The 22,534-nt window shown below is 37.8% G+C and overlaps 1 protein-coding gene across 1 annotated transcript in view; it reads left to right on the top strand.

The window, feature by feature from the left end:
- TM9SF3 (transmembrane 9 superfamily member 3) overlaps positions 1-21,983 on the top strand; it is a gene marked incomplete at its 5' end in the record, with an annotated part of 28,165 nt that extends 6,182 nt beyond the window's left edge. Inside the window, 8 exons of the mRNA XM_010163039.1 lie at positions 2,448-2,542; positions 4,436-4,566; positions 13,405-13,544; positions 15,104-15,172; positions 15,267-15,413; positions 15,851-15,934; positions 16,044-16,120; positions 20,630-21,983. Of these exons, the coding sequence (XP_010161341.1) occupies positions 2,448-2,542; positions 4,436-4,566; positions 13,405-13,544; positions 15,104-15,172; positions 15,267-15,413; positions 15,851-15,934; positions 16,044-16,120; positions 20,630-20,697 (811 nt within the window). The remainder of the gene's footprint in view (positions 1-2,447; positions 2,543-4,435; positions 4,567-13,404; positions 13,545-15,103; positions 15,173-15,266; positions 15,414-15,850; positions 15,935-16,043; positions 16,121-20,629) is intronic.
- Positions 21,984-22,534: the final 551 nt, after the last annotated feature.

Raw genomic sequence — 22,534 nt, 5'->3', positions numbered from 1 at the left:
AACTCTTGGTTTTAAATTTAGTTGCCTGTTAATGGTGTGTTTAAAAAGCCACTCTGTAGTGCCAGTATCTCGGCATATTTTCAGTTTTTCATATGTTGTTATTCTCCCGTTATGCCCCATGGTTACATTTCTGGTTAGGCTTATGTGTGCATTTTTAATTATACAGCATGTCAGCCCTTTAAGGGAGGGAACGAAACCATTTCGGAATGTTTGTGCACTGTAGGGAAGCTGTTAAGTTAGTAATAGCAGTTATAAAAAGTGTCAGAACAGTAATTTAAAAAAAAATATTTATTTGCACTTAGTCTGTTATTGCAGGAGGCCTTTATATGCAGTAGTACTGTGTAGTAGTACTGAAGTACTACAGTGGTGGTAGTACTGTAGTAGTACTCAAGTATTGTGGTAGTACTCAAGGTGCACCTTGAGTACTGTGTTCAGTTCTGGGCCCCCCAATACAAGAGGGACATCGATGCTCTGGAGCGTGTCCAAAGAAGGGCAACAAAGCTGATGAAGGGGCTGGAGAACAAGTCTTATGAGGAGTGGCTGAGGGAACTGGAGTTGTTTAGTCTGGAGAAGAGAAGGCTGAGGGGAGACCTTATCACTGTCTACAACTACCTGAAAGGAGGGTGTAGAGAGGTGGGGGTTGGTCTCTTCTTCCAGGTAACGGGTGACAGAATGAAAGGAAAGGGCTACAACTTGCACCAGGGGAGGTTTAGGTTAGATATTAGGAAAAATTTCTTCACAGAAAGGGTAGTCAAACATTGGAACAGGCTGCCCAGGGCAGTGGTGGAGTCACCATCCCTGGCGGTATTTAAAAGACGGGTAGATGAGGTGCTTAGGGACATGGTTTAGAGATGGGATTGGTAGTGATGGGTTAATGGTTGGACTCACTGATCTTTAAGGTCTTTTCCAACCACTATGATTCTATGATTCTGTATCACTTTCAAAGTGAATTTAATTCTGGGTGTGTAGCGGAACAGTTGACCAAATCTGGTGCAGAAAATTGTTATGTTTAGGAGAACAGTGAAGTCAGTGAAAAAGGCTGTAGTCCAGCATTACAACAATGATTTTCTGTCAGTGTTCTTTAAGTCTATTAAAACTCTTGGGGATCATGTAGCTGATGCCAAGTAAAATTCTCTCAGTGAGATTTGGTCATGTCACCTATTAATTTATTAATACTGGTTTGTGTACGTGGAATATAAGTAAGCTGAAGAATAAGAAATCTTGAGATAATTTTAGATTAACATGTGCTGGTCACTTTATAGGCAGCCTGGATTTACATGGGTCACTTCAGACTGTGCGTGGTTTTCTGGGGTTTTGCTTGTGTTTCTAAATTGGCTTAAGTTAGGACAACTGTTAAAATTGGTTTCTGTCTAACAAGTAACTGTCTAAAATGGAAGTATTGCTTATTTTTTTTAAGAAACAAATGTTAGCACAATGCTCTGTTAGTGTATGTGACCTACAGATACATTTGCTTCGTTCAATCCATCCAGTCATGGAAGCTGTTTGTACTAAAGATTACTTCTTTGAGTAGGGCAGGCATCCAGTAGTTGTTCATCAAAAGCCCAAACACCAAAAATCTAGGATCTTTCAGAACAACTAATTTGAAGATAGTACAGCAAGCTGGCTGAAGACCTTCTATTGCTTTTTGCTGTTGAAAAGTAGCAGAAGGACATGAGGAAATGTCTCTGTTCATGTATAACATTTATATCTCGCTATTCATAGATACAGTTTTTAAAAATGTATTTGGAGATGGCTTTTGTGATTTAAAATTATTAATTTGCCTGTAAAATTTCAGAAGAATTAGGCCCAAATGAGTACTGCAGCATTTAATGAGGCAATAATTTAAAAATGACTAACCTCTTCAGATTGGACTACTCCGTGCACATCTGTGGCTTCATTATAGTATTTATAGTTTTGAAGTCAGATTTTTCTAATTTTCTGTATGATGAACACTTTCGATCTTAAAAGTTAATTTCTGAAGAGTGACAGAAACATCATTCACAGTCTTAATATGTGTTTGTTAATATTGCCCTTTATATTAAGCAAAGAGTATCTTTTATTTACAGTAGTTAAATCTTACACCTAATGTATGTCATGCGGATAGTTCAGTTCTTTATACAGAAGGTACACAAATCAAAATGTCAGAGTATTTTGGTCAGAGGTGAGATTTTGCACTCCAGTGAAAATAAAAGCATGTTAGAAAAGAATGTAGTATGTTGGAACTCTTTTTCCCAGATTGAATTAGACTTGGCCAGAAGCTTTGGATGCAAGTGGTTCTCCTCCTTACACAGATTTTACAATTTAAGCACATAAAAATTTTTACATTACCTAAAAATGTTAAATAACTGCTTCTGCTAAGTGGACGTATTTTACTGTAATCTTTTGCTCTAATACTGTTTTTTTAATTTTTTTTTCTATTTCATTTATCAAAAAATCACTTCTTATAGGAGAGGATCAATGCTTAGTACAGCTATATTTGTTTACGCTGCAACATCACCAGTAAATGGATATTTTGGAGGAAGTCTTTATGCTAGACAAGGAGGTAAATTGTTGTTTTCATTTTTCAGCATTTTCATTACTTTGGTAAATGGAGAGTTTATTATTTTCTGATTTTCACCAATACAGGAGCGTCCTTATGGAGTTAGGTCATTCAGATAGAATCCATTAAATTCTTCATAAATATAAAATATTTTTGAGTGTATTTAACTTTCATATTACTTCTTATTCGGTATTGCCTGCATTTTCTAACTAAAGATAGCTGAAGTCTGGTTAATTTAAAAGTAATAAGGGCGAAAGAATTGTTAACAATTGTATCTTATGAATTGCTTGTTATCCGCTTGTATATAATTGACTCATGACATCCAGAGTGTAATAGTCTCTCCCTCTTCTGAAACATGCTGCTAAACAGCTCGTGTCATCTTCTCCAGGTGACTTCTACAGAGCCCTCCTCTATAGGTACTGAGCGGGTTATGTTTACTAATACGGAAAGGATGAGTACACAGTCTGTACTAAACCATTAATTTTGGATGGGGAAAACTGTTTTTAGCATCTTTTAAAGAAGGTTATTCTACTTTTCAGTATGTGCTCTGCTTTATACTTAGCAAATTCAAAGTTAGAGTCAGTAGAGAGCAGAAACCCAATAAAACTGGCATAACAGATTTGGACAGGCTGTCTTCAAGTGCTCCCTGCTACGCCTCTGAGTTATGACCAATTACGTCCTTGAAGTCCACTAGCTTCATCCATTCCCTGTGCTGCAATAAAAGAGTAATCAATATCTATTATCTTCTACAGAGCTTTGGAAAAAACAATTCTGTTAAGTCTGCAAAAGAAAATATGTGTCTTTTTATCACGACATGCTTGTTAATATTCAGTCTTAACTGCACTCTAATCTGCTCTGAGTTTGGAGGTTGGATGTTTCTTTTCATGTGTCTTGTGTACAAACTGAGCAATTTGTAGAAAAACAGATCTAGGTAAATTCAGGTTGATCCAAGACGTTCATGTTCTATAGTTGAGCCACATTGGCTTTTTTTTTTTTAGATATCAAACTTGTATCAATCTGTAAAATGCTGATTATGTTGGCCTACAGTGAAAATACATGTGGTGTTCTTCAAAATCATATGCTCGTTTTCTGACTTTTTCATTTAGTAAATATTACACATGCATCTATGGTGTATTAAATTTAAGTATAGATAGTATATAAGAGCACAGAAAGTAAAGGGAATACAGTCAGTGACAATTCTTAAGGTATTGCCCGAGAGGGTTTTTTGGAGCTCATTAGGGAGCTCTGAACTTGGCAATACTGTGAACAGCTGTTGCAGTTCCCTTTATGCTTAGGGTTTAGAGATTACTTTTCTTCTACCTTTTCTGCTGGTGAAGATAAGGGAGTTCAATTTTGCTGTATGTTGAATGCTGTGGCATTTTACTTTATTCCAGGGGTAGCCAGTTCCTTAATGTAACATCCTGAATGTATGGAGTCAGTTGGGTCAAGACAACCAGGAGCGAGTGCTGCCTGAAAGCAGCTGTAGTGCTCAGTTGTCCTGGGAACAGTGCTGAGCTCTCACGTGCTCTCAGGGTGTGAGCAGGCTCTGCACAGGGCCAGCTCTGCTATCCCTTTTTCTACTAATCTGCATCTTACATATACACTTAGATTTCATACCTCAATTTCTTTGGCCATTCTCATGCTGTATCCCTTTTCCTGTCTTTTCAACTGGCCTAATAAATTGTTAAACATGCTACATCTTGTGAGTTGTCAGGAGTCAGATGAAACCGTTAGTTGACTCTTGGTTCTTGTATTGGTGTAGCATGTTGTTGCTTACTTTCTGACTACTTCTTCTCTAAAAAGTATAACACCTAAAAAACTGGAGAGCTTGCTGTTACCCTGTATTTTGTTTAAAAATTTATCTCACCAGTCACATTGGAATGTCTCTTCTTACAGGAAGGCGATGGATAAAGCAGATGTTCATTGGAGCCTTCCTTATTCCAGCAATGGTGTGTGGAACTGCCTTCTTCATTAACTTCATTGCCATCTATTATCATGCTTCAAGAGCTATACCCTTTGGAACCATGGTGAGTCATTCTAATAGATAATTTAAACACCACTGTAAACACAGGAAAACTACCTTTTAGTCTAAATACAATTGTGAATCATAGCTTTAGCTTCCTATTTAGAAATTTATTCTGTGAGATTTTTAAGATGCTTCAAGTATAATTACTGTTGTGATTAAAACTAACAGCTGCTGGATGCCAGTAACGGACTTCTCTCTGCTTAAAATGACACTTTTGCTTTGTATTCAAGCTTAGCGTTATAACAACATGGGAAATTAGCAACTTGAATTTTCTTCTGGATGGCCAATGCAAACTGATTATAAGCTAAAATGTAATATAAAAGGATTCCAAATGAAAGCTACTTCCAAATCGTAGAACGGTCTGGGTCGGAAGGGACCATCTAGTTCCAACCCCCCTGCCATGAGCAGGGACACCTTCCACTAGATCAGGTTGCTCAAAGCCTCATCCAGCCTGGCCTTAAACACTTCCAGGGAGGGGCCATCCACAGCTTCTCTGGGCAAGAAGAAAATCATTGCAGTCAAGCAGAAAAAATAAAACTAAAAGATCAGCCAACAGTATAAGATGAAAAGTCCTGAGGATGTCTGGCTTTATGAAAATGAATCAGTGTTTTCACTTTGTGAAGTGGTATTTAGTATCCAGTTATGGTCTTGTGTCTGTGTGTTAACTGTGTCACTTGAAAAACAACGCTGTTCGGATTACTTTCTCATTTAATCATGATAACTTTTCTTGTTTCTTGTGGCTTTTGTCAGGATTTTGTTTGTTGTCGTGGCCCTTTCAGGTAACCTCAAATAACCCTGTGAATACAATGTAGGAAATAATCGCTTGGCACTTTGGCAGAATTTCTGTTTGAGCTTGCAAGGGGTATTATTTGAGAGCAGAATTTTTTTAAATATGCACCATAAAGTTGCTTTTTCTAATTTTATGCAGTATCACTGTTAACTTAAAAAAACCTCCTTAATACAGGAAGACTTGTTTTCTTTTCAATATCTGTAGCAAATTTTGGGATGTAACCTTTTTTATAGCTTCCTTCTTTGCATATCAGTTTTTGTGATATGTTAAATTATTCAGTCTATTCGGAGATGTTTGGTTAGCCATGGATTTTTTCTTAATTTAAATCCACCACAAAAGTAAGCTTAGTATCACAAACTCTTTCTTATAAACTGTATTATTTGGAATATAATCAAATTCAGTATGTGACTGAAAGTACTTATGAAGAACATATTAATGAATGAATGTAGTCAAAATCATAAATGGTAATAAAAAGATAGACAATTCTCAATTTCAGGTAAAGGCTTTCAATGATTTTCCACTGCTGGAGGAGTTTACTTTACATATGCATTGCTGGTTCTAGTCACCTCCTTAGTAGTAGTATTTTCAATGCATGCCTAAATGCCAACTTACTACATTTAATTTGTTGTTATACAATCGCTAAATATAATATCAAGCTAAACATGTTTATAAAGTGTTGAATTAACTTTTCTGGTTTCCTTCTTCAAGAAACGAGATTAAAATTCTCTCTGGTTATGTTTGTATTAGTTGGTCAGTGCCCCAAAGAATATTGTATTGTTTTGTCTTTCCTAAGCTAGTATCCATATACTGTACTGTCAGAAAAGTTTACAACATTGACCTTTGATACGTGCAAAGAGGCTCTGTTTTACTGCTGAGCACGCATTTATGATATCACATTTCTCACTTGTATTCCCATTTGGAGGTCAGGAATGCTGAGGGAAGGGCCTCACCTGTGTTGAAGTTTGTCTTGTAAATCTGTTCAACTGATTTGTATTTTAAGATCATGGAAGTAAGTACATGCGAAAGCAAATGGGAATATAAATCTTCAGGGGTCACTTAATCAGGATGTTAGGACTATTTATACACAGTGATTTTAATGATGTCAAGGTTTTATGAACATGTTTGAATCGTTATGACTGTGGCAATAAAACTTCAGTGGAGTTAGCAGACTCTTAGTAGGAGCAGGTTATGAATCGGAAACTTCATCAGAATAAGCAACGCTCTGATGACTTCAGGTTGAAGCTGGTTTGTACAAGGAAATGAAAATTGTTTTAAATTACCATGTTATGCTTCAGGTTGATGTCCCTGGAAAGCCCTCTGGCTTTATAGATAAGATACCTTTGTGTCTTTCCACTTTTGTTTTCAAGGCAGAGAAGCTTCCAGAATTCTCTAGTGCAAACTTGTTGCTGTTGCTTTCCTGGGGCAGTAAAACCTCCGCCATCTAAATGTACCAGAACTCAGAAATTACTTCCTTTACCCTGGCATGTCTTGAGGGTGACCGACCTCCTTGATTTAAATTACTGGCAAGAATTGCCACCTCTTCTTGACTACTGTAAATCTGGAAAAAGCAGAAACTGGGTTGCTGAAATAAATCTCTGAGCTAAAAGTTTGCTAAGAGACTGTGCTTAAAGATGACATCCTGTGCTTTGCATGTTTTGCATTGCCACTTCCCAGTGAACTGATAGATAATCTCCTCTCTGTGACTTAATTCCTTCCTCCAGACAGATTTTTCTGTGGAATGCAGGCAAGGGTTGCTGATGGTGTTAAAGTCAAGACATCCAAACTAACACACAGTTGCTGCATTTTTGATCTACCTGGTATCTGCTCTACTACACTTTTGTCTTGAGATGTTCAAATTGATTGGGCTCTTCAGAACGTTCATACACCTCACTGTCATTGCAGTCTGTTTTGAACTTCAAAGTTTTGTTCACCTGGTATAACTCATTCCCGATGTCTGGGATCTCCTCGAAGATGGGGTGGGGTCTGGGAAGATCCAGAGCTTCTTTCTGAAAACATTCTTCAGTCTTGGGACTCTGCCTTTAGCCCTTTTGGATATACATGCAAGCCATCTTAACCTATACTGTGACAAACCTTCTGTAGTGAAACGCATCATGAGCCTGAACAAAGGCTTCATCTCTTCCCTGGGATATCTTTCAGCTGCCCTTGCCTTCAAAATGCAATAATGTGACAGATTTTATTCAAATATGGGAGCTTTTTAAAACTTAATGATTTAAAGCTTTCAACTCCCTAAGCATATGAAGGAGATATAAAAGTCTATTTTTTTTCCTCTCATCTCTTCACCTTTATAGAAACGCAGTGGGTACTGTTCCATTCTTTGTTCTTTTGGAGCCCAGATTTGATTTTTTGGGATATTTTGTGTATTATATCCTGTTATTGGTTAACATAGAGGAGTTCTGAAGGTGTTGTACACCTTGACTTACCTTCTGTTGACTTTTGTCAGTCTTTTTGGTGTATTTATCAATGCTTTTTATATTTTGTTGTCTTTGAATTAGATGCAAGAAATGGAGCATGGAACAATTAAAAAGAATCTTAGGTAATGGCAAGTGAAGTGACCTCTCCATAAACGTTTGAGTGTGGGGGTAGTTCCATGCAGAAGTGCTCCTTAAGTAATGCATAATTTCTACAGAGTACAGCATGATTGAATTTGAAGGGACCATCTTAATTCTTGCATTTCATAAGTTGTGACTGCTTACATTGTTCTGTGTGTGATACATAATTTAAAGATTTCCATTAAGGCTGCTATGACTAATGTAATATTCTGACTGCAGAATCCATGCAGCTTCTATTAAACTGTTTAAGATGTACCATTTTTGTTTTGTTTGAGTAGTAGGTTCCTGTGTGGCTAACATTTCCAATATGTATTTTTAATGATTTAATTAAATAAGGTTACGTGCACTGAATTTCTCTTGGGATCAAGACCCTAGTGTTTGCATCTTTTATAAGTTGTTTAAACTAGAAAAAATGTTTCCTCCAATAGATAGCTTAATCCAGGCTGCAGCCATCTCTGACAGCTTTGAGCTGATGGGAGTATTGGCTGACACTGAAAAAGGAGGATCTGGTAGCACCAAAGATTTTCATGCCTTGAGCCAGATAGGGAAATACACCTGGCTAAAAATAGAAAAAAATCTAATTATGTACATTCAGCAGGGTGCTTCCTCAAATTGCTGTGGAACCTCAAAGTGACTGTGAAACCCTTTGTCAAAAACCTCATTTTTTGCTGAAAATAGTCACAGTTTAATGCTTCTACCTAAATTTTCAACAGTTTCATTACCCAGAACAACACACTAGGTTAACAACTTCATTGTAATAAAATTAATAACACTTTATTTTGAAGCCTTCTATTCTTTTCTTGTTCTATATAATGTTTGGTCAGATGGTGTGCAGAAAACTATTTCACTGTAGAGATTCAGTAACCTCTATATTGGAGGAGAGTCTCATGACTGAGACTGCAGTTTTGGTAGCTCACAGGAAAGATCAAACTGCTGCTTTGACAGTTAATTTTTATTGCTTTTCTCCCTTGTGCATTAGGCAGTCAAGGCACCATAGCTGGCCAGTTGCTGTTTTAATATTAGATATGCTCATAAAAATTTTAATTATCACCTTTGAATGAAGTTTAATCTACCGTTGTCAGAAAATATGAAACACATGTCACTAGAACATAAATTATATCCCTCTTGACAATGTTTCCTTTCAAATATGGAAAACAGAATTCTGCACATTCAGTCAAGGGCAGTAGAATATTCTTTCCCCATCAAAACAAAACACAAAGGGGTTAGAAAGAATGCAGGTCAGGTTAACGGTGTCTTCTACGGCAATTAAAACCTGCAAACTAAATCGGATGCTCATGTATAAATAAGATATTTTGTGCAACAAAAATGCAACAGCCCAAATGAAATACCTATGTTTCAATATACTGTCCTGGTAGAAAAACTCATGTAATTTGTCTTCAGTAATATGGATTATGGAGAACATGTGCTTGTTTGCTTGATGGAAAACTAGGTTTGTAGATGTAGTAAATTTGCCTGTTTGCATGATTTGTATTTTCTTAAGTAGTACTTAAAACTGTTCTTTGAATTTCTCTTGGCTGCTGTTACAGTAGTAATACTCTTAAAAGGCTGATGGAGACTTAGCATTCTTATCTATGCCTGTCATGCAACAGCTTTTAGTGGGGTTTTGATTTTTTTAGTATGTTACCAGGGACCTCTGTTGGGAGAGCAGAGCATGTGTGTGCGTTGATCCTGCCTTCATTTCCTCTTACCATTTGTGATGGTGGAATAGAGGCCAGTAAGTGCCTGAGCTGCTTTGTAACCACATTCTCTGAAGCCTTTGAGGCAGAAATCTCATCACTTTGTTTCTTTTCCAGTTAAGACACTTGTGTATGCCAGTGCTCGGTGTTTGCTTCAGTGTAGATTTAAATTCTCTAGATTTAGGCATTGCCCAGCCTGCGTCATCACAGCCGTTGCTATCTGTGGCAATAGGCACTACCTGTGCAGTTTGGGAGGGAGGCAGTGTCTTCACCTCAGATCTGCCTGAAAAGGCAGAAGCTAGAAAAGCCAGGTATCTCCAGTCATCTCTCACACCCAGAGAAGAGTATTACTGCCAAGAATGAAGAAAGTAATTCTCAGCAAGCATCAGTCTGAGCAGGTAGACTACCTTGCAGTCAGACAGTGAGTTGAAAGCAAGAAAGAAGATGCTACTGAGGTCAGCACAGTGTGTGCTGATTCTAACCAGTACCAGTTGTGTTGGTCAACCTACTAAGACCAGCAGGTTGCTGTCACCAGGGTGGGGTTATCTCACAAGACAGAACATTCATATCTTTAGCAGCTTGCACAGCTGAACAGAGGAAGGTGGAAGTGGGAGGCATTCCGGAGCCTGCAGCATGGTCCATCCTTGCTTGCTTAGTTGGCTTCTGTTGCGCTGCACAATCATCTCGGGTAATATTTAGACTCCTGAATGGCTCTAGCAAAAAGGAAAGAACGTACTTCAGTTCCAGCTGTCCTCAGAACACAGCATAGTGTTAAGACAGGCAGTTAATTGTTTAACAAAACGTTGACTTTACCTAATGCTGCTTACTGGATTTCACTGAAGATGCTAGCTGTTCTGTCTGAAATCATTTTCGTGAATCATCAGTTCATTTTTTAGCCAAATGGTTAATAAAATGGAAGATGTTATACTGAAGATGCTAGCTGTTCTGTCTGAAATCAGTTCATTTTTCAGCCAAATGGTTAATAGAATGGAAGATGTTACATCATCATCAGTCGTGGTTTGACTGATCTGGTAATGAAACCACAAGCACTCAGATTTTCTGGCAGATGCCAATTACAAGTGTACTGGGGACAGGTTGGCAGTAGTTACTGAAGCCATTATTGAAGGAACCTTGGTCTGTCTCAGCTTGTTTTATGCAGATAAACATTTTAGATTTCAAAGCTGCTGAGTTTGTCTCCTGGACAGCACAACAGCCAAGCCCTGCTGGAACAAGTTGGACCTTCTCCTTGCTCATCTGATTTGAAGCCATTCAGCTCTGCAGTTGGTGTCACTAGAATGCGATGCTACTTGACTGCCTTTTTTCATCTAGGAGTTTGCCAGCTAGTCAGTAATTGGCCTGGATGTTCCTTGCTTGGTTCCTTTTCCAAGGTTATAGTCTTTCCATGTGAATTCCCTGTGGCAGATGTGTTTTGTGAGATGGACAATTAGAAGCTACTAAGTTTTGTTCCAGGTGAGCTTGGAACCCAGTGCTGCTCCTGGACAGTTTCTTTCTGCAGTAAAGCAGTGGATTCACTTTCTATCGCTACCACCACAGTCAGCGGTAATTTCCGAGATCAAGAAAGGAAGCTACAGACATCTTGATAACTGCCCTATAAAAGACAGTTGTGGCTGGATGAACAGTACAGATACCTTTTCATGCTGCCTGTGTCTGAGCTTTCTGCCTTAGGCAGGTTTGAAACCTACCTGCAGGAGTGCCATGGAACACCATGGACAGGAGCTGCCCAACACACCTGGCGGTCCTTACCAGGCAAAAAGCAGAGCAAGCTGCTCTTGCAAATGGAAATGGTTTCAGTATGGTCAACTCATAAATTTTTTGGATCCTATCCAGGCTTTAATTTTTGAACTTCTCTTCTAGTCACTGCACCTCAAACGAGCTGGGACTTTTTGGTGAGGATTTTATTAAAGGTAGCACTCAAGATGATGTTCTTTGATGTTTCCAACACATTTTGACATTTTTCTCTGAAAATTCTGCTCTGCTTATTCTTTTGGACTGAGCAGTTTTTAAGGGGAGAACCTGCACCCATTAAGTGAGTTAGCTGTATACTTCTGTAATTTATTCTTAGGCAACCTTGGTGTCCTACCTAGGACACTATGCTTGCTTACCTCTGTTTTTTCTTGTAATGGAAGAATAGGAGATAATAAAGATGCATTAATTATGTAAAATCTGCTGTATTACAGGCAAGTGTAATTACTAATTAGCTTTTCCATATTTACCACTGAAGCTTTGTATTTTAGTGGCTCATGATTGTAATTCTTCAATAACCTCTCCTCAAAGATATACAGAGCAGGCTGGACAATGCTTCTGCTTGTTGACCACCTGTTTGGTGTACCCCTTCTTGTGAAACTTGAAGGCTTGCTCCATCCAACACAAGGCAATGTTTTCCATTCACATCTGGCCTAGGCTAGTAAAGATATACAAGTCAGTTTTAGAGGGATAACCCACTGACTTTTGTAGATGTTGCCTTAACCTAGTATGATTGACTTAACACTGCCTTTGTGTTGAGCCAGTGTAGTTCAGCTCCTCATCCCATGAAGCCTAGCAGTTCTTGCTTTTCAGCTGCTTGCAGTAGATTTCTGCAGATATAACACAGGTGAAGAGCCTTTATTTATCCTGGAGTAACTGCTTCTTAAATGAGTTGATGTGAGGCTCTGAGGCTTGGTCCTTTATCCATTGTTTTGGATTAATCTGCTGCCACAGACTTTGCGTCCTGATGGAGTGAAGGAACAATATAGTTTCTTTGCTCAGGAGGCACCAGGATGTACACAGAGTCTCAGGCAAGACTGCTTTTAAAAGGCAGTATTTTCATATGTTTGCATAGAGGTCACACAGTCGGTATTCAGAACTATGGTTATTGCATTACAGGCAACTGTTCTGTCTCTATCAGTATCAAAAAGTTATCAAACTGTCTAATGCTAATTCATTTTGTGCTGAAGAGTTATGGGTAGAGAATGTCTTGCTAAACACTTTAAATTTTCCCATATTGGAAGATAAAAATATGTTGCCTTCAAGGAATAGCAAAAATAGAGCTGCATATACATACTGGAAAAAAGATGCTTCATGGTAAAATTTTAGGGAGACTGTTCCATTGGAAAGAGCCGTAACGTTGCCTTGACTTTGCTGCATTGTGCAGGAACCTAATCTGTAAGTAGCGCCGTTGGGCTTCTAAATTGTGTACCTACGCATACCAGTGGTTAGTTGTGTCTTTGGCAGTCTGTGTTCTTAATTACCTGGTTGGTGGATAGCGGAGAAGATTGAACCCAAAATTTGGATTGGTAGCATTTTGACATGGCTTTGCAATTCTTGTCCGGGTTTCTTTTTTGGCTTGCATTAAAAATTTTGCACCCAGCAGTTGTAGTTTGGTATGCAACTGGCTGCCTGCTAGATGTTAACTCCCAGGGATAGCATACTCTGCAAAAGTTTGAGAAGCTGACAGAATTTTCTGTGATGAAGTACCAAGAAGATTTCCATTTCATTTCATTCCATTGCAATGTATTGAGTATAGTGATTAGATGAAAACAGTAAAAAAATCTGTAATGGTTCTGTTCTCTCAATTGATGCCAGAAAATATACTTAATAATATTTCTTAGGAAATAAATACTTCAATTTGATAAAATAGATGTATATTGACTAATGCTTCATAACTTGGAGTATGATTCTACAGCAATAACTACTGAGGACTAGCATATACAGAGTGGGTTGGTTTTCTTCTTTTGTCATCTTATACCTGGAGTTTTTGTTTGTTTGTTTGTTTTTTCTTACAGGTGGCAGTGTGCTGTATTTGTTTCTTTGTCATTCTCCCATTGAACCTCGTTGGTACAATTCTTGGCCGAAATCTGTCAGGACAGCCTAATTTTCCATGTCGTGTCAATGCAGTGCCTCGTCCCATACCAGAGAAAAAATGGTAAAGAAAAGGATGCATGTTAACTAGATGTATTAGCTTCCACACATTTCAAATGACTTTTCAGATGTGATCATTGAAAGTTTTTCTAGAAGAACTTTTTTTATTTGAATTGAGTTGTGTCTAGAACATCTCTGCTGACAATTCCTTAATATGATATTTCTGTTGAATAAAACCACCAAGTGCAGTTAATGGTTAATAGTTGTAGCATATTTTACAGTCCTGGATTACTGCTTCACATTTGGCCTGAAATGCTCTTCAGTCTCTTATATAAAAAGGATGGTCCTAACCCAGTTCTTGTTAAGGGTATCTTGAAACTGAACTTTTCCATTTTAGTTAATGCCTTGTGCAGATTTAGGATTGAATGTGCCTTGGAGGCAGAACTGTTCTTTTTAATGGTCTCCATGTACAAGCTGAGACATTTGCAGGGTGGTGGGGAGAAGTTTGGAATGCTGTTCCCAATTCTGCACTTTTGTTGATGGCACAGAGCCCAAAATATTCCAGGTATACAGTCTGAATTACAAATAAGCCTTTATTGTTTTTGAAGTGAATATAAAGGGGTGGGTTCCTAGTCTCACAAAGTAGACTTGGGTTTTTGGAAAAACATGAATGCAGTCACTTTTTCCTGTTAATTTAATTCTGAGCTGGAAGCAGCAAGCTATGGAAATGAAAATATCCTCAGAGGATTTTTTAATAGATTTTTCTTGCTTTCCTGCTCAGAGGAATGGAACAGACAAAGTGAAGGGGGCACTGAAACGTGTACACCCTCGTATCCAGGAAGTGCAGCACACTTAGTCTCTTGTTAGTGGTGGATTGCGCAGCTCATATGCTAGGATTTGATTTATATTGTGACCTGTATCTTGGGAATCTGATGGATTCTTCTGGATCAGTGTGACAGATGAAGAGAAATAAGATACTCTTGGAGATGATGAAATTGCACACCGTCAACTTAGACATGTCTCCCTATAAATAATAAAAGGAGCTGCAAATTAAATCACTGGTTACTAGCTAGGTTCAGCATCATTGCAAGTACTACACAGAGGTCACCTTTAGTAAGCAACAGTATTGTCTACAGATAGCTGAGTGTTCATTTTTGATCATAGGCTCATGACTCAGTATAGCATTAAAAATAAACATTACCCTGCAAAACTTTCCTTGTGCTTATTGCTGTATTTGTAGCTGCCAACAGCTTTGAGTTTTCACTGCCTTCATTCAAGGCTAGTAAATGTTACAGGGCTTGATTGCTTAAGCCCTTTTTGGGCAACAGAGATTCTTTCTGTAGCCTTTAAGGCTGGTTAGGTGCCTAACCTAATGCCTGTAGGTGATAGGCATGAGACATGTTTTGTTTCAGCTTTCCCCAAGAATAACAACTTGTTCTGTCCTTACATGTGTCATCTTTGGGGGAATCTTCTTTCTAATATGCTAGTATGAGACAGAATTGTTCTTGTTAGCATACCTTTTAAATAATTCTCTCTGCTATATTAATTATCTGGTTATATGTCTTAATACATTTTTAAATGAAAGATCAAAATTTTCTCTAAACTAATCATAATATCTTTCAGGTTCATGGAACCAGCTGTTATTGTTTGCCTAGGTGGAATCCTCCCTTTTGGATCAATTTTTATTGAAATGTGAGTGTGTCAGCTGTTTGCTAATTTGATTAAAAAGTACAATAATTTAAGTTCAATTACAATATCATCTGCATATTTTGTTTACTCTCTTCAGGTATTTCATTTTTACTTCATTCTGGGCTTACAAGATCTACTATGTTTATGGCTTTATGATGTTGGTTCTGGTTATTCTCTGCATTGTGACAGTTTGTGTGACTATCGTTTGTACGTATTTCCTGCTAAATGCAGAGGATTACAGGTGGTAAGTATTGCATTATTTGCGTAGTTTACCAGACTGTGAGAGTTTTATAGAAAAGTAAAGTTCTTCAGTCTGGATGGGTCTTTTCAAAGTGTCCGCTGTCCAGATTTTAGCTGTAGGGAATAAAAGCAATTATTGGATCCTTTTCTGTACAGGAGCTTTCTGTGTGTATGTGCATCTGTGTATAAAGGTATGTATGTGTGTATTAGAAAAACATATGTCAAGGGGCACAGGAATATGAAGAAGGATCATCACTTGGTATCAGTGATAGCTGTTGGCTTAGAAGCTTTTGTCACTTAAAGCAGACAACATGCAGATTTTGTTAAATAAGCCTGTGGAAACAGTACACTTTATTTTCAGGGTAAGATTTTAGCACATTGTGCATCTTCTTGGGAAGCCTTTTGATTAGATACATGATGTACGTGCGTGTTTACTTTCAGGCAATGGACAAGCTTTCTTTCTGCGGCATCAACTGCAATTTATGTTTACATGTACTCCTTTTACTACTACTTTTTCAAGACAAAGTAAGTGGTAGTTTTCTTGCTTGAATATCAGATTACCGTATTGCCAAATAAATTCATTGAGAAGAACTGGGGGAAATACCTAGCATAAATTCCTATCTTTCTTTTTCAGGATGTATGGCTTGTTTCAAACATCATTTTACTTTGGTTATATGGCAGTATTTAGCACAGCTTTGGGAATAATGTGTGGTAAGTTTAAAATAAATTGACAGTTTTCTCTATGAATTTTTCAGACTGTCATGTTTTCTGATTTCAGCTCTGTGGTTTTGGTATGTCTGCAAGATGTGCTCAAAAAAGCTTACAATCTTTAAAAAGAATCTTCGAGTTCTCTGCTTATATTTGGTACCTACCTAATATAGGAGATTTCTGATCTGTCTTCTGATAGGAATATAATTTATGTACTGTGCAGAGAATTTCACCCTCAGTTCAAGCTTGAAAGACTCAACATTTGGCAAGAAATTCTGCAAAATAAATTCTAAATCAAGTTGAGTCCTTGCTAGCATTTTGTTTTGGAGTTTTTACTGTTGCTCCAAGACAAGGAGCTAGGAACACCCATTGAGGCGTCGATGGTATTGCCATACTGGTGACACTACCATCTGTATCTTGTGGCATGTATATACGAGGGTAACCAGAAAAGAAAGGACTGATACTTCAGGATAGCATTTGAGAAATAGGTATTGGAATATTCACAGGCGAGGAGAGTGCAGAGTGCTCCTGTGTGCAGCTGGATTTAATTTCTTTTTAAGATACTGTTTTGACAGATGTTTAGAAAAAAAACAGTTCTTGGCATGGAGGTCATCGATAAGGTCAGATATACTTGTTCACCTGTGAGCTTTATTTTTATCCTTCGCTGTATGACTTTCAGAAAGTGCTACTTGGTTCTTTTGCACTTTTCCTATGATGCTATTTCCTTTTTATTTGTGATCCTTATTTAATACTTTCCTTTGTAGTAGTGAATGAATAGTCCTATAGACTCTAGTGGAAGGATTTCTTTGGGTTAGATATTTGAGACACACGATGTCTTACAGGAACTTACTTTCTGTAAGGTGTACATTTCTTGATACCCCAAGAGAGTGGGTAATTTCACAATGCTTTATAAAAAGAGGAGAGAAATAATCTCTTAACTGCCGAGTACCTGTTCCCCTTCTCTCATAAAATCTAATCTTTCTTCATCGGGTTCTTGGCACATTACAAGACTTCCCTGCTGTTCTGGTAGTCTTGCAGCCGTTTGGTTTTTTTTTTTTTTCTTTAATAGGCTTATACTTTTCAGCTCTAATCTTTTCTTTTTAAAGTGCTCAGGCTGGTATTGATTAAAATGTCTATAATGCAGAAGCCAGGCTTGCCCACCAGTTTCTGTGATTAAAATGGTTTTTAAAACATGGCAAAGGAAGATTGTCAAATGTTTCTTACATTGGTGGGCCGTTACTTTGTGGAATATTAGAGTAATATCCACATTTGTTCAAAATCAGAAAATACTTGTGACACATTACACTTTATTTCCACAACTCTATTAAGATTTCTTTTTGTCTTTTCAAGTGTTGGAAGAGAAGCTGTGAGATTCCTTTTTACTGAGAACTCCCATTTTCAGCATGTGGAGGGAAAAAAAAAAATCCCTGTCAGAAAGCCTTTGTCTAGGGAACTTGCCATTGAGGTCTAACAAAGACATTTGTGTCAAAGAATTGTGCAGCGTGTGTGCTACTGACTGTACATCTCCTGCAAAAATTGTGTAGAGCTGTGCTTTGGAGGCTCATGCAAATAGGCGTGTTCAGTATCACACAGTTGGATGTGTGACAAACTAGTTAGGGTCCAAAACAGCCACAGGGAAACTCTGTGTAGGCTTGTATCATCCAACTCTGGTTTTAGTGCCCCTGACAATGCCTAGTGAATTCAAATCCCACATGTAGTGGGATGCTTTGATCCACAAAGTCTGCTGCCCTCTGCAGAGCATCTCAGTTCTGGGATGGGACAGTAGGGAGCCCATGAGAACTTCCAAACCTTTTGAGCTCCTTGTGTTTCCCTCTTAGCGACAGAAAAGAATAAAACTTACTCCCTAATTCAGTAGATGGCTTAGGAGCTAGATGCTACAGAAAGGCCTCTTGCAATACCACACTTCAGCATCCAGATAGATACTGTAAGTATGATTGAGGGCTTTTAAAAAAAATTCTGTGCTTACAAAGTCACAACTGTAGTAAATGTTAATTGGTTTGAAGTAATAGATGGGAATTAATCTCTTTCTGTTTTATGGTTGCTCTTCCTCACTATTTGGATTTTTCTCTTTATTTAAAAGTTCGTTGTTCTACTGAAATACACTTGCAGTCTATTTCTAGTAAAGCTGTATAGACCATAACCAGGTTTTAAATATCATCTGGTGAGGTGTTTAATAGATAAATAAAATCATTGCCTTTACTGTGGATGTTTTTATTCAAATGAGTCAACTGTCCTGCATTTGTTTCAGGGGGACGTTCTCTAGTGATTGTTGCCTAGGGTTTCTCCCTCCCCACTCCATGTTTTATTTAATGCCTGTGAAGTAGCCTTGAGGCTCAAACCACTGCTTCGGGTGTTGGCTAGTAGTAGCCTTCATGGATAAGGCTCCTGTGATTCCAAATAGGTTTATGGGGTTGAAAGCTTGTGGTACTCTCTGTTCCTCCCCCTCACTTCCATCTCATGCATCTATTCTCTAGATCCCAAATGAAACACAATTAATGCTTTGTTCTCTCAGATCTTTGTGGCATCTGACATCACATCACCAGAGAAACAATCAAAGAAAAGTTCTGGAATATATCTGAGTTTAGCAACTAAAATGAGCATTGGATCTGTTGGCAGTGTCTGCTTTAACAGGCAAAACATGATGAGTCTTAAAACAGTAGTCCAGTGCCATTATTTTTGTCCATTTACTGCATAAGACAGAAGATGAGTTTCTTGACAGGCTACAGGAGAAACTGTATGTGCTCCTGTCTGACTCCAAGCTCATGTCACCTCCTCTGCACAGCCTGTGCCTGGGTCTGTCTGAATGCTGTACTGGTCTCTCATTGAACTGCCAGACCTTCCCTATGCTGCATCCTCAGCACACTTAACGCTTGCAAACAGCAACGTGATCTTGTGTGTGCTGTAGTTGTTTTACTTGAACTCTACTTTGTCCAAGTTAGTAATACAGTTCTCTCATTTGCTGGTTAGTGGAATGGTTTTCATGATATTTATACAGCTTGAAATGCTGTACAGCACAGAGACTGACTCCACAGGCTCTCTAACACTCCGATAGCATTGGAATGATGCATCAGATTTGCCTTGTGCAGATTTCCTGATTAGATATGAATGTTGGGCTTTTGGGGGTCTAAAACCCCAACTTTTGTGAGAGTTTAATGGCTGACCTCATGAATTATCCAATCAGTCCCCAGGATTTAAAGAACTCTCCAGGTCCTGAATAACTGCTGTGGTCAGCCGTGCTACCTGCAGATCTGTACAGCTTTAATTTCTAAAGTCAAAAAAACGTTATATTTTTATTGGAAAATGAAGTTTTGTCAGAAAACTTTTAGTGTTGGTTAGCCTTTTGTATTTAACACATCTTGTGCAGGTCTGCTGCATCCCAAATCACCAAAAATGTTGTTGTTTCATGGAAGCAAAAATATCTTTTCAAAAGAGTCCATTCTTTACTGAGCATCCAGACATTTGATGTTAGGAATTCTCTTCTCCGTAGTGAGTTACAGGCCCTGACATCTCTCTCCTTTTCTTACCATATTTTATGATAAGAATATGTGTTATTCTGGCAATCTGACAGCAGTTGTCTCTAATTCTTGCCTGATTTTCAACTTCACTTCTAAGCTGAGAATTAGCCCAACTGACTTCCACAAGGCTGATTTACTCTGATTTTGCTTGCAAGAGATGAAGATACTCCCTGCAGATATTGCAAGACAAAAATATTTACTGAGCCTGGCAAACCTGAGGTTCTAGGTTTGACCAGGTAGGCTGCTGAATCTCTTTCTGAGGAGAGGTCTTGGTCCAGTGCATTTCTTTTGTTTTTTCTAGTTGTCTTTAGGCCTGCAGTATTTTGGGTTTAGCATAAACTGTTGGCCCTATCAAAAACCCAGTGACCTGTTCTTTTATTACTGCTGTGACGATGCAAACTCTGCTCATGACTCTTACTAATTTGAAAACCACAGGTTGCAATTTCCTTTAACTACTAACTGCTACTAGTTTAATCTCTTTGTACAGACCTCCTTGGACTTTAAGAGTCCTGGGATGGGGATCTATTATTATTTGTGCCTTGTGGGAAGGAAAAAGCCATCTGCCAATAAAACACTCATCCAGAAGGCATGTAACTTATAATAAAAACCCACCCTCCCATCCACCTTCCCTGCAGAGTGGGCGATTGTATGTTTTTTGCCCTCTGTTCAGAAAAAGGGACCTGGTTATTGGCAGCAGTAGGAGGGCTGCTATATTTATCGAGGCCAAGTGAGCATGGCCTCTTGGTAAGATGGCTTAATGGATTTAGATTGCTAGACTAGGGCAGTTCTTGCCAGACATTCACTGGGAGCATGGATAATTAGAGTTTGAGAACAAGTATTGCACGTAAATAATTTTCTGTGTGCAGAGTGCTTGCTTTATGTGACTTTCTCTGTCTAAATGTGCGTGTTTTATATTGCTGTCTTATTTTAATGATCAGATCTCTAACATATTGAATGTTTTTGGTTTATTTTGCAGGAGCCATTGGTTACATGGGAACAAGTGCCTTTGTTCGTAAAATCTACACTAATGTGAAAATTGACTAAGGAAATAAGAAAATTGAACTATGGATCAGTTCCTGTTTTCATGGGGACAAACTTGCACAACAAAAAGCGCGAGAAGAGATTTGGGTTTTAACACTGGGCACTATATGGGTCTCCATTTTGTGGATGGCTTAAAGTAACATCTATTTCATTGATCCTAGGTTCTTACTGACTGCTTTCTCCAACTGTTCACAGCAAATGCTTGGATTATATGCAGTAGGCATTACTACAGTACGTGGCTAATCTTCCCAAAAAAAAAAACCAAACGACAAAAAACAAAAAACCTAGCTCATTAAAGATGAATAGACTAGCTCTCTTCAGTGAAGAGGACAAACGGTTTATTTAAAGCATTTGTTCCATTCAATAAAAGAGGGAAACTTGGCTGCTAAAACTACTTGATTAGTAGTCTTCCTGGTACTTAACATTTCTAAATTATGTAAAAATGCAGTTCCAGAAAGATTACTCTTCTGATTTTTACTGCCATTGCCAGGATAGGAGGTATGTTTTATATTTTGACTCCAGGTGCTTTTTGGTTTATTTGCGATACCAACTATACCCTACACTCATTTGTTTAAAAAATAATTTAAAAATATATAAAAAAACCCATATGCATGTAATATATCGGCTATTGTTCTAGTTGGACCAACTTCCCTTTATTTATCTTTAAAGTAATATCCAGCTACATCTTAAATCCATCCAAAGAAAATACAGTCTGAAGATGGGATGTGTGCTCTGCAATGCAATTTACTGTACAGTTAGAAAGCAAAATGTTAAATGAAGAGGATTGTTTGTTTTTTAATAAACATTTGAGGTCTAGATTAAAACAAAAACAACATTTTAACTGAATGTCTAAAGTGATTCTCCTTTTTTCCAAGTTAGTCTTGCATTTTTTTTGTTTGGGTTTGAATGAAGATTTTCCTTTAGACATTATACAAGGGGTAATAAGTGTATATAACATTAAATAATGTAACTTAGGTGTAGATCCCAAATGTATTTGGATGTACAGATTTACTACAGAGTACTTTTCTGATGATTCGGTGTAAAAATGTGTGAATTTGGGTGGCTTTTTACATCTTGCCTGCCATTGCATGAAAAAAGTTGGGGGTTCTTCACAATGTGTGTATGTCATGCTTTTCTGTTCTATTTTCTTTCTCAAGCTCTTACAGAAATCAAATTTGTAATTAAGAACATTTTAATTTTTGTTAATCCTGTCTGGACACTTCTGCAACATCAAAAGCACAGTTGCTTTAGAGTGTTCAGAAAGCTAAAATAAACGTTTCAGACAAAAATGTTCTGATTGTGAAAATAGATGAGTTTGCAATTGAAAATATTTGAAAAGGCAATACTGCTGAACGGCAGCTTCTGTATACAACATTAGTGTGGTTTTCAAGTATCAAAACCCCATGCTTTGAATTCAGAATTTGCTTACAACTGTATTGTACAATACAGCTCCAAAGTGGATGACCAGCCCAAAAAGATTCTTCTTGGCTGAACTGTTTGTGGAGAAATCTGTTTTGTGATCCATCTAGTGTACTGAGAAAAGTGAGGGTAAGCGTGGACTGAAATAAATGGGCAAATAAAGGTTCAATATTTCTAAGATGGCTGTTAATTATGCACTGTATTTAACTAGAAATATTCTGAATGTGTTTGTGACAGATTTGAGAGCCAGTCGGCTTGATTTTTTTATTATTTTTATTTTTTTAGGCATCTGCCATATAGGGATGTTTTCATCAGTGTGGCTGTCTGAAATAGAGCACCTGCCATGGAGAAGGCAATTTCCTGAATTTAAAAAATGAGCGAAGTATTTGTATTGATTAGCAGCACTCTATTGCCTCTATAT

This window comes from Antrostomus carolinensis, unplaced genomic scaffold (assembly GCF_000700745.2).
Source record: "Antrostomus carolinensis isolate BGI_N321 unplaced genomic scaffold, ASM70074v2 scaffold11022, whole genome shotgun sequence".
Taxonomy (NCBI): Eukaryota; Metazoa; Chordata; class Aves; order Caprimulgiformes; family Caprimulgidae; genus Antrostomus; species Antrostomus carolinensis.
This window is presented reverse-complemented; position numbering and strand designations above follow the sequence as displayed.